The sequence below is a fragment of the Rhea pennata genome, chromosome 12, assembly GCF_028389875.1.
Source record: "Rhea pennata isolate bPtePen1 chromosome 12, bPtePen1.pri, whole genome shotgun sequence".
Lineage (NCBI taxonomy): Eukaryota > Metazoa > Chordata > Aves > Rheiformes > Rheidae > Rhea > Rhea pennata.
Genome location: NC_084674.1, coordinates 13328943 through 13341465, shown reverse-complemented (window position 1 = coordinate 13341465; position 12523 = coordinate 13328943). Strand labels below are relative to the sequence as shown.

Genomic DNA, 12523 nt, shown 5'->3' with positions numbered 1-12523 from the left:
AAGCCTGGTATCTAACTCTTCTAGTGATCCATACATTCATCATACATCCAAAGCAACAAGCCTTCTACCTTTTCTAGCAACAGCAGAATTGCTAGTAACTTTGTCACAATTCATGGGTGGAAGATCACTTTAACCCTGTTTAAGCAGGTACAGTTACCACCAAGAATCAAAGAGCCTTTTCAGCCACTTACATCAGTAATCAATATGATGGATAGGAACTAAAACATTGCTACATACACTTTCATACTCAAAGATCCCAAAGTATCCTTCGATCACTGCACACATAAGTGTAAATAGGATTAATCATACAAGTTAAAACTCTTGCCTCTGTGTGCAGAATTATTGTAATTTTTACCCCTGAACATGAATTTTTACCCATGAAACACCTCCCTGGGGTGTCTTCTGTCCTGCAGAATGTGGTTAACCAAGCTGTGGTTTTGTCCAGGACACGTAACTCTCTGTGCTTGCAAAAGTGCTGGAGACTCTATAATGACTGCAAGAGTTACTGCTTGAGTTTTTCGCAGTGCACTGATGGATAGATTTTGAGATGAGGTAGGAATTAGTAATTGCATAATTGGGTAAACAAAATCAGGAGCTATTAAGAATGAGTTTTGCCCTCAGCTTGCCTCCAGTATTGAGCCCTACTTTCCTCTACGCTAATTTTTCCCCTGTAAAATAAAAGTATTATTCTTCCTTTCTGAAGTACTTTTAAATCTGAGGTAAAATAAGAGTTAAAGGAAATATTTCAATAAATAATAATAAAAATATGAGGGGTCTTTTATGGCATTTTCCATCAGTAGCTGTTAAAGCACTTCATAGAACAGGTTAGTGCAATTACCTTTACCTTACAGTGCAACTGCAGAAACTGAGACCAAGGAAGGAAATAATTCACCTGTACCAATAAATCTCCCTTAAGATGCCTTTTCAGAGCATAAAGCAGATCTCTAGATTGTCCTGATTTTTGCACATAAAGTCCATCTGTTTCAAAAAATAATTTCCCTATCAATAATCATGGTCCTCTTAAAATTCCATCTCAGTATTTATGAACCTATAAACATTATAAAAAGAAATGTTACAAAAGAAGCCTTAAAAATTACAAACCAGCCAGGCTGTTTAATATTTCAAGTCTAAATCACAATATAAAGCCTCATTTTGAGAAATGCTATGAAAGCATCAGGGTTGGATGCATTTTAGAACAGCATTTGTCAAAAAAAAAAAGAAGAGATCATGAACATTTGGGTTGCCAAGGCAGAAACAAGCACCACAGACACATTTTACCCTTATGGGGATTCATCAAGGTTGTGCAGTGCAGCTGTTGTCTTAGAAAAAGAAAGTATCGGCCCCTGGCTGGAAGAAACAGAAACATAATTATGTTATGATGAGCTGGAAAACATGCAAAGAAAAATTGGAATGCAAAGCATGATAAATGATGCTTTGTCAACTGCAAAGCAGCAAGAAAACCAGGCAGCACAATAATAACTCTTCTCTAGTCAGTGCTTCCAGTTTGGCTACCAAAGTAAAGCAAGTAAAGCACCGCTCTACCCGCCACAGAATAGCTGTATCTCTTTGCTGTAGTATTTAATCCTGACACAATTATGCTGAGCTTGTAAAGTAGATAATGCAGTTATCCTCAGTAATAAAAATGAGAAAAGGAACGGTCAGGTACTTCTCAAAATTGAGACTGTAATTCCATGGAGAGAAAATTGATAATATTATCTTATTCCTGATTTTTAAACATTTTTACATTCAAAGTTTAGAACCTTTTTCTTTAAGGTATCTTCCAGTTACATTTTCTCCTATAAAAATGCTGTTTCTACAGAGGCAGCTAAATTTTATCAAATATGGCTATATATAGTCATGTCACAGTGAATAGGAAATGCCATCCCATAACAGACTCATTAACCTGTCTTCATAAGGACAGGGATGGGATTCCCCTTCAAGTGTTACAGCTTGTCTAAGGTGTAAAACCCTGAAGTTTTATTCTCATGATGTGAGTGAATCCAGTGGGAAAGTGGACTAATTATAGATCATCACAGGAAACTTCTGTGTAGAAAGCAGCACAGGTCACAGAGATTAAAGGGATATATGTCTAAAGAAAAAGGGGGCTAATGATAAAGGGGGATCTGAGAAAAACATTTTTTACAAAGTTCTTGAGGAAAGAGAATTTGGTAGGGTTCTCGTGTCCACATACTCCAAGGGCACAGAGAAGCTATTGCTGTGCCCTCTAGTGCCTGAGAATTGCAATACCTACTGCAATTTCTAAAAATCAGAGACTTGTGCACTTGATAAAATTGACCAGGGAGCTATTTTCTGTAGGACCTAGTGTGGATCATCTCCCTCTGTGAGATACTGCTAAGGTTACAAAATTCCAGAATTTAAAGTATCTCATATTTATTCTGAAACAGAGTATTGTCAGAATAACTCTATCAACTTCCCCCCAGGTAGGCGAAACTCTAGAACACAGTTTCAGGCTTTGGTTTTGAATTTCCTACCTTTGGAGAGTGTCTTTTATATTTTTTGTACGAGGAATGTCTCATAATCTGGTATCAATGGTCTAGGGGTTTTATGAATAAAAAAACCCAAACAAGCACTCAAACAAAAATGTGTATTTCTTCTGTAATTAAAAACAACCAGCTCTCAAATTAGCAATTATGTAGGATGGGCTATCTTTTATACATCAGTTTAAAGGACTGAAACCTATATTCAAATAGCATACTTTCAAGTGTGTATTTTTGGTCCTGTTAAATGGGAAGCACAGACAAGATACTAGTCACTTCACTTATATAGCTACTGTTGTAGTCACAGCTCTACAAGTGACTTCTAATGACAGCAAGATTTGCAAATCTTTATTGCCTACAGAAAAACAGGAGTATTTTTAACACTAATTATTTTCATTTATGTAATAAAAATACTTTGTTGCTTGACTGTAGTTTACATCTAGAGGTATTAAAGCACTGGCATGTTAATCTAATAGTTCTATTCCCACTGTGATTAGGGAGAGCAAAAATAGAAAAAAATAATTACCGATAGGCAGAAAATCAGCGGAAGCCTGCATACAATTTCTGGGATGCTGAGAGCCCTGCTCTAACCCTTCAACCTTTCTACATCCCCCTTGGCTCTAACTTGTGAAGAGGTGCACGAGATAGCAGAACTGCAAACTGGTGCCAACCTAGTTATAATTTCTTCTGATATTTTTAGCTTAACTTCATCAAAAAAAAAAAAAGTTCTTTATCATTTTCTTCCTCAAGCCAGTTTGCCTGACACAGTGTTTATTTTTTGTCTAGAAGGCATCAAAATAGATATGTTATTGGGAAACAAAAGCAGTTAATCCTAGCCCCCACTCCTATCTCCTCCCTATACATGTCTTATTCAGTGATACCAACAGGCAAGCAAAGGCAGATTACACAAAAAAGTAAAGCTGAGTGACTGGACTGTGGTTAGGGATGAATACAAAAATAGAGAGAAGAGCAAAACTGAAATAATGACTCTAAAGTGACTGCAGTAGTGACACTGGCTTCTTTGCTTTTCACTTGGTTTTAATGCTTCATCTCTCATTGTTTCCCATGTGCTCTGCTGCCTTACAGTGATCTGTTCTCTCTCCAGCTGCTCCCTGCCTACTGTAACTTAAAGCATATTTCTGTTGGAGCTGATTTTTTATAACCACATACTTCTTAGATATTTTCTTTTTGCTTCCTCCTTCTCTGTTATTTTTCCCTCATCATCATTGCCAAAAGTTCTCTTCATGGTCCTAGTGAGAAGAACCACAAATGGCTTAGCATACATACCCCATCAAATCCACTTCTCAACTGGAAGTACTACTTTGCAGTTTAGGGGCATGATACTGTTGACTGGAGCAAAAGGATCTCCTAAAATCCATTCACCTCTGCATACCAACAGGATATGATCCATTAAAAATGTATTTTGTGCATAAAAGTCACAAAGAAAATCATATGTCATTCCCTTACCACATCATCAGAATTACTGTCCAGCCCGCCATGCTCTCTTCTACCTGCCCTGTTCTCTCCTTTCCCTCATTTCTAGCCTGTTCTCTTTTTCCCCTTGCTGGGATAACAGTTTTTCATTATATATATGTTTTCTTTGTTATCTGAGAAATTGATTCTTTTCCTAAAATTTGCCTTATTTGAGGGCTAAATCCTTTCCTCTGTGCTCCTGTGGGTACCTTAGGAGTCAGTGGAGATGCTTAAATTAAGCGAGGTTTAGTCTTTAATACTAAAAACAAATATCTTTCCCAACAAGGCTTAAGCGTTTGCTGAGTTAGTGTAGAGATTCACCAGTGTGTTTCTGTTCTTTATTAAGAAGTTGATTTAGCTTAAACTGTATTTCCAAAATGTATTTCACTCCACAGAGAAAAGAGAAGATGTTACAGTCTCATAAATACTGCATGCGCAGACATCCCTTTGATTTCTCACTGAGAGACTGGTATGCAATAATTGCCCTGCTGAAGTTGTATGCTGCTTTGGTATCGGCTGGGTGAATCCTTCAGTCCCAATCCACACAATTTTCTCAAGTGGCTTTTCATTTACAGCTTAAGCTCCATAAAAATATCAGGTAACTAGTCACTTGATTTTCATTCCTTTCTGTAAGAAATAATAATTACAAGATGTGTGTGTTGGGGGGGGGGGGGATGTCCATGAGAAGAAATGTCCAAAATTCCTGGGGGCTCTTGGAGAGCTGTGGAGCAGGGAAGGAGGGATTCCAACTCCTCCACGCCGAGCTCCTGTGCGCCGGTGAGACTCTGGGCCTGGCACACATGGCTGCTGACTCGAATGTTAACTACACTGAGGTTAACTGGATATCAAGGGAATCTGTGTCCAGACTGACCAAGGCAGTCCGTCAAGATAGGATCTTGCCCTCATATCCCAGCAAAGGTCACTTTCTTTGAGAAGCTATTTTTATCCTGGATTTTAGAAGGAGAATTTTCCTCATCTCCTCCTCCTCTAGCTGTGGCGCTGGGAACTCAGCTATTCCCAACCTCAAAGCAGAAGAGGAGATTGCTCCTGGCAGTTTCACAGATCACTGTAGAGAAGTAGTAGTGTTCCCAGCAGATAAATTGTGTGAGCAGGGGAAGGGAGCTTCTTTCTCTCTTTCATTCTTTTAATCCAGTTATTATCTGATCTATATCCTTTCAATAAATATACATGCCTTTACTTCGCCAGGCTCTGGAGCTGGCTTGTGATAGCTCTTTAATACCACCCATCAGTGTTTAGGCAGTAGCTGGCCCAGCAAATCATACACCTTCAAGTGCAGTTCCCAGGGCTCTGTTTAAGACTCCATCTGACCTAAATCTTGCTTGTTATGAAGAGCTATAAATGTTGGGGGGTTTTTAACTATAGCAGTTATGGGAATATGTAATCTTGCTTTTGCTGGTTATAACTAAAAACCCTCTAAGGCATTTAATATAAATGACACTAAAAGGGGGGAAATCTGCTTTTGATTTCCTTTTTTATGTGGATCATTTCAGAGGTTTCGCCTTTATTGTTATTGTTATTATCATATATTTCTTTCCTTTCCTCAGTCTTTGTTCCCAGGTTGGGACTTACTGAGCCATTGCCTGGTTTTAAAAAAATACTGTAAATAGGTGCTTTTCCTTAAAAAGCCTGAGACCTTGGTGCACATGTAGGCATCTAAAAATTAAAGTTTATACTATCATGATGAAACATAAAAGGCCTGAATCCGTGCTCTTAGTATAGGCAGTACTTCAAAGTACTCGATAAATGCTAAGCATTTACCAGAATTAAATGACGAAGTTCGGTGTCTGGATCCTTTAAAGCTGGGAAGGTATTTTAACTTCAAGGGAACCTTACTGTGACAATTCTCATAAGCAAATAACATACTGTAAAATACATTCAAAATTATACAGTAACAACATAGGTATTGTATATAGTCTGTGATGATCATGCACACTATTAGATTGTGTATATGTATGAATTATATACTCTAACTTGTCTTTTTATAGCATGAGTGAGAGTGCAAATCAAGGTATTGGGGTGCTCCTCCGCACTAGTAGCTGAAAGACTCCATCTTTTTGGTGTGGCTTCGAAGTCTTAAGAGCTGCCCGTCTAAACCCGCACAGGGAGGTTTTGATTTGGGGCCTGCAAGGAGCGGTGCAGACGGGGGGGAGCCGCTTTCTCGGCGGGGGGGGGGGGACGCCCTGCACGTCGGGGCTCTGGCTGCGCCCCGGCACCCGCCGCCGCTCGGCTGAGCCGCCGCTCCCGAGTCTCCCCGTCGGCGGCTTCAGCTCCGCGGCGCGGAGCCGGCGCGGGGCAGCCCCGCGGGGGCCCCCGCGGAGCGGGAGGAGGTGATGCCGAGCGGGGCCGCCCCCCGCCCGCCCGAGCCCGAGCCCGAGCCCGAGCCCGGCCCGCGGCGCCGGGCAGCCCCCGAGCGCTGCCGGCGCCCGACGGCCTCGGCGCTGCCGAGAGGCACCTCGAGCAGCGCGGCGCTGGTCGCTCGCTCCTCCCGGGCCGAGCGCGGCGGCCCCCGCAGCCGCTGCCAGGACGCTTCCAGCCATGTGCAGCGCTGCCCGCAGCGCGGCCGCCACCCGCCTCCGCCCGCGGCGCCCCGCCGCTTTCCGCCCCGCGCCCGCGGAGGGGCGGTGACCGCGGTAGCCTCGGGGGGGGGGGGGGGGGGGCTGCGCCCGGCCCCCGCCTCGCAAGGCGAAGCGCGGACCGGCCGCGGCGCCGTTCCCCTCCCCGCCCCGCTGCTCCACCCTCCCGCCGCCGCTGGCCCCAGTGCGCCTGCCTTGCCGGGCTCCTGCCAGCCGCGGCTCCGCCGGGCAGAGCCGCTCGGGCAGCGCGATGAGGTCCTGAGCCGCGGCGGGAGGCAGCGAGCCGAGCCGAGCCGAGGCGAGCGGGGGCCATCGACCGCGTCCCGGCACCGCCCGGCCACCGGTAACTTCCCTTTCGCCGCTCCCTCCGGCTCCCTGGGAGCAGCCCGGAGCGGCGGCACCGTGCGCCGGAGCCGCCCGGCTTCGGCTCTCCTCGGGGAAGCAGGGAGGCTCTGCCTTGCCGAGGCGGGAGGAGGATGCGTGTGCGGGGTTTGCATCAGCACCCTCTTGCCTGCAACCTGGGATCGCGTTGGTGTTTGAATCCCTCCTCCTCCCCTCCCTCCCGCTCCCCCGTCTCGCAGCTAGAGGCTGGTGAAGTTGTGTTTGCACACGAGATGGCTTCGCAGCAGAGATCGCTTTGAAAAAAGATCTCCCCACTTCCCCCCTTCGCCGTGGCCTTGAAACAGTAAGTGACAGGAAGGAAGTAAAGTTGCAAACAACCTGCAGCAACAGTAACTTTCTGGGCTGCTACAGCTGCATGTGTTCAAGGTGCCTTTGATGTGTGCAGCAGCTTCTGGAAAGTGGACTGCAGCTTTCCCACTCATCAGCCCTCCCTCTCCCCCACCCTCCCAGCCTCCCCTCCCACCACCGCCACTTCAGCCCACACACGCAATTTGTTTGAGAAAAACTGATGAAATGAACAAGAAGTGGTGAATTACCCAAGCGACTTTCCTTAAAGAGTGAGCGAGCCGGGGAAGAGGAGCTCCAGCGAGCCCAGCGCAGCCTGCCGGCGCACCGGAGCTGGCCAGGAGGGACCAGCTGGCAACTGAGCGGGGACCTGTGGGGGCTGCATGATTGGTGGAGTGTTAATGTTTCTCCATAGCGAGATACAAAAAGCCTTATCTGCTTGCATTTGACTTGCGATGCCAGCTTCTCACTAGAATGCAAACCCTTGCACAGGATGAAAACAGGTTTGTGACAAATTCTCCTGGAAATGCTTCATTTCTCACCACCACCACCTTCCTGTTTGAGATGTCAGAGAAGATCATAATAGTGACACAGTGGCAGATACCTCTGCTGTGTACCCTTTGCTGTTCTTTGGAGATGTTAAGGCAGAGATAAATCTTTTATGCAGCTGTTTTTTCATATCTGTAGTGGTTGTTGCACAATCTGCACTTGATTGCAGCTAAAATATTCTTTTTAAGATGTTTCACAAAATGATGAAAAATAAACACAGATGGGAGAAGTGGGGGAGAGAAAGCTGTAATGAAGTAGTGATGGTGGATTTATCTTCTCTCCTTCCCCCCTCCAATACCCTCCCCCAAAATGTGAGCCTTTTCTGATCACAAAATGCTAGGCTTCGATTTTAGAGCAGTGAAGATTTTTTGGCTGGGATGTGGAGGAGAGACTTCCATCAGTGGTGCTTGCCTTACTGATTGACTTTCTTAAATGTCTGTGGCTACTGAGCCTATCAGCCTCTATCCTGCCTTCACCTTTTTTAAAGTATGTCTTGCTTCTTCCATCACATTGCAGGTCATTCTTCCAGAATGCCAGAGGAAAGTTCACCAAAGCGGAGTCCTCTAAACATCCCTTATAAGGACCTGCCTCATATCATCAATGCTGATGGGCAATACCTCTTCTGCAGGTACTGGAAGCCAGCAGGAACTCCCAGGTGAGCACTTTCAAGCAATACTCTTTTCTACTATCAATAAATAAGACTCTGTTCATGTAAATATTATTTATGGCATTCCTAGCATTATAGGAGTGTGTGCATACAGCTTTACCGAACAGCTAAGAAGACATTTCCTTCATCTGAGAAAGCTACTGTAAAGACTGTATTCTCTAAACCTTTACTCACTTAAGTAGGCCTTACTAATGTGGAACACAGAGTTACTTTCATTTTATGCACAGCTGGACAGGTTGGCAGTGCCACAGAGTGGTGCACACAGGTGTCTGATGCCTATCAGCAATAATAGGTATCGTCGAACTATTACCGCAGACAATCGGAAAGCAATACAAGCTTAGGGATGTCTCCTGCTTTTAATTTTCTTAGTGTCAACACTTTAAACAGCAGAATCTGAATTCAGTTTGAACAGTAATCGCAGAAGTCTTGGGACAAAAGGCAGGATTCGGTTTGACTGTATTGGGCTTTTTTTTTTTTTTTTTTTTTTTTTTTTTTTTTGAGTGTTTTAAAATTTGTAGTTAGTAATGATTTAGGGAGCTCCTTTGCTGGAAACTGTCTATGATTTCAAAACTGAAGTCGGTAATAAACACAAAGAATCAGAGAAATTTAAATAGCACCTTTTTCATAATTTAAATAATCCCTTTCCTGTAACAGATTCCTATGCTGATTATGTGCTGATTATGATCTGCTATAGAAAGCTATCTCAGTGTTCCCTTAGTTGTTTATGGTCTTTTTTCTTTCTGACAGTATCTGTTCTAAGATTCTGGCTTGACATGTATTCCTGCATAAGTAGCTACATTATAAAAATATGGGTATTGTTTTATTCTTTTCTTTTTCTGCAAGCCGACAGGATAAGCTATAATGATTTTGTACAGCTGGGAAATATTTTAGGAAAAAGTTGTTCAAGCAGTAGTTTGGAGTTAGTTTTTTTCTTTGATTACCCAATAGGTTAGACATCCTTCTATCTCCAAATCAACCTGTAGGTGTGCTGAGAGATGGATAGGTGCCAAGTTACCTGCCTTCAGGTTTCATGCCAACCAATCTACAGGGCCTTGTGAGTGACATACATTGTGGAAATGAAATGCAAGGTAGGCAAGCAGCTAAGCAATATCCACTGCTACCCTGTCCCCAAGGAGCAGGATGGTGCCCACTGTAGGTCAGTTGTGTTAACTGGGCTCTAGAACATCCACCTTGGTTTAAGATCACCTGCTCCATGGAGTGTTTATTGGTTACTTCTAATTACTGCCTTCCAGAAACAGGGAAGAAACTTTTTGGCGTTGATATTTTGCATAGTCCTTGCACCAGCCTGAAGATTTCCTCTACAGAAAAATACTGGTATCAAAACAATCTTCTCCTGTGAAACCAGCCTGTCTCGTATTATAATGCTAATTAATCATTAACTGCCCACAGTGTTCTTCACTGAATTATCGAATTGCTCTCTCTTTTCATCTTTAATTTCTTAGCAAATTAGTAGTGAATGAATATATCTTTGATCAAGAAATGAAAGGATGGTAAAGAACTGAAAGTTAAAACTTGGTGTCTAAGTCCTCCAGATAGTTAATTGTTTTCAGGGCTCTGTGCGCCAAGCAGTTAATTGAAAGAGAGTTTGCCCTAGTTTTGTGACAACAAAGTAGATGGGATCAGTGTTGCTCATTTACAAGTGGTTCCTAAGTGTGTGTGTTTGTGCATGCATATTTGTGTGTACGGCGTGGGCATACAGTTTATTATTAGCTTTTTTTGCATTGTTATGTGTGAGGGAGATTGTAAGTAACCGAATAACAAGTGAGGGCCTGGATTCTACATTCAGGAATGCTGTTGAAGTGCTTTGACAGAAAGGCAGACCAAAAATACATTTTTTTCCTCTCACTTTTCATAAGTAGCTCAGCTTTTTCTGCTTCATATGTAGAAGCTTAGCAACTTTCATCTCATTTTAAATGTTCAGCAAAAATGGTACACATACATATAGGAAAAGGCAGAGACACCTCAGGGGACTTTTACAGGCCCATTACCAATTTATTCAATTTCTAACACTGAAGGCAACTCTTGATCTTCTAACTCAATTGTTGATTCAGGTTGAAATCTTAACATTAATGAGTGATGCTATAATAATCAAATGGCGGGATCTTTCATTGATCCATTATATATCTAATCCCAGCTAGAGCTGTAGAAATACCTTTTCACTGCAGATGTCCGAAGGTTATCATTGACTTCAATTAGAAGAGAACTTACCATCCTTGATCCCCCGCCTAGGAAGAAAAAACAGGATATCTACCAACGGAAAAATTAAAAAGTAGCCCGAGCCTGGGGCTGAACAGCAAACAATGGCTGGGCACTCTCCGAGAAGGGGGCCAGCGGCCAGACATTGCCCTTCCGAACCAGCGCGTTGCTTTTTTCTCCTCAAGCAGGCCCGCGAAGGTGGATAAGGGCTGTGGGGGACTGATGTGCTGTAGCCTTTCTTTAAAACGATTTGTCAGGAAGATGGGAAATTTTGTAAGGATCTTTAGCTTAGCGCTCAGAGGTAGCCAGGCTCTGATCCTGTGTGGTGTTGATCTGACTGATCAGCCCATACTGGTGCACATATGGAAGCTTTGTTGTAAGTGCCACCGAGGCCAAGGTTGTCGTGCGAGTGAAAGGCACCTATTGTGAGTTCCTCTGCAGGATCTGTTTTGTTTTGAAGAGGATTTAGGTGATTACTTCACAGGAAGCTGACACACAAAGGCACTCCGATGTCATAGCGATTAGATGGGGTAGAGAGAGTAGGTATTAATGAGACTAAGGAGGGCGGCTGGCACTGTTTTCCACTTACTTCTTTTTGGGGCAGGAGGTCACTCCCAAACAGAGAGCTGGGGATTGGATGTCCTCTACTGCTGTCTGCTGACAGCAGTGCAGTTGCAGTTTCCCCAGCAAGCAGCCTTGCAAGCTGCCCAACTTGTTGAGCCAGTTTCATCACAAGATATAATTAAGTGGCCTTGTTGATGCAGCACAGAGAAAAGACCAGCATATTCTGGTGTCATTTTCTTTTATCATGCCAACAACAAGATTTATGGAGCATGACAACAGGCAGCTCTTTGGCACTGAGTGCTCTCTGGTAAGTGCAAAGCTTAAGATGTGGGCTAGGCAGTGTAAGTTCAGTACATTTTAATGTTGTTTGGAGGAACTAAAACACTGATACCAAAACAGATTGATCTCATGCCTATGGCATGTCCAAGTAGCTGAGGAAATCCTACCTTAATGGGAAAGTAGTCTTCAAAGTATAAACAAAAGCAACAGCTCCGTGCATGCAAAGATAAAATCTCTACCACCACTTTTGAGTGGTCTGAGTGAAAATGTGAGGTAATAGGAAGAACTAAGAGACCATGTTCTGTTCCCAGCTCTCAGACAAAGCCACTAAGAATAGAGATGGGACAAGGAAGAGGAAGGAAAGCAGGGAGAAGTCAGGACATTTCCTCTGAGGCTCCTAAAGGGCCTGGAGAAGTTCAGAGATGACCACCTTTTCCTCTCTGTTCTGTATCCCCTTAGAGTTTTCTGGATGCTCAGTTATTACTGTCACTGCTTACATAAGTACAAACAATTTTATCTAGAGCACTTTCAGCCCCCTTGTGTGACCTCGAGTAAGCCCTTTGAGATTTATCAACCCAGCTTAGTGTTTTAAAGGTGCTGATAACCTGCAGCTACCATTGAGTTCAGATAGAGAAAGTTATGTTCATCTCTTCCCCCCTGTAAATAAGTATAAATCAGTTACTTTAGTTTGGAAGCTTGGGACACTTGCAGTTAGAGGAGCTTTTGAAAAAGTGGATCCCAAAGGTATTTGAATATGAGCTTCCTCATAAAGCAGAAATAATTATCTGACTAGCCAGCTTGATACTTGTGTGTCTTTCCACACAGTGGTCTCTAGGTATGCTTACATGATTGCTAGCAATTGAAGTAGTCTGCCTGAAGAGGCTGCCCGAAGATGAGACACAGAAGAAGGCCACATAGGAGTTCCTGGTTGCTTGTTAAGGTGAAGTAAAAGAGATTGGCTCAGCATTAAACACTGTGAACCCAGCTGCAATTGT

At 43.5% G+C, this 12523-nt stretch overlaps 1 protein-coding gene across 4 annotated transcripts in view; it reads left to right on the top strand.

Moving 5' to 3' along the window:
- Positions 1-6746: 6746 nt before the first annotated feature.
- The window catches only part of MGLL (monoglyceride lipase), a 68395-nt gene continuing 62618 nt past the window's right edge, over positions 6747-12523 (top strand). Inside the window, exons 1-3 of one of the 4 annotated variants that reach the window (XM_062585981.1) lie at positions 6836-6908; positions 7147-7250; positions 8318-8456. In XM_062585981.1, the coding sequence (XP_062441965.1) occupies positions 8332-8456 (125 nt within the window). In that variant the 5' untranslated portion in view covers positions 6836-6908; positions 7147-7250; positions 8318-8331. The other 3 variants (XM_062585982.1, XM_062585980.1, XM_062585979.1) reach the window with 3 other exon arrangements.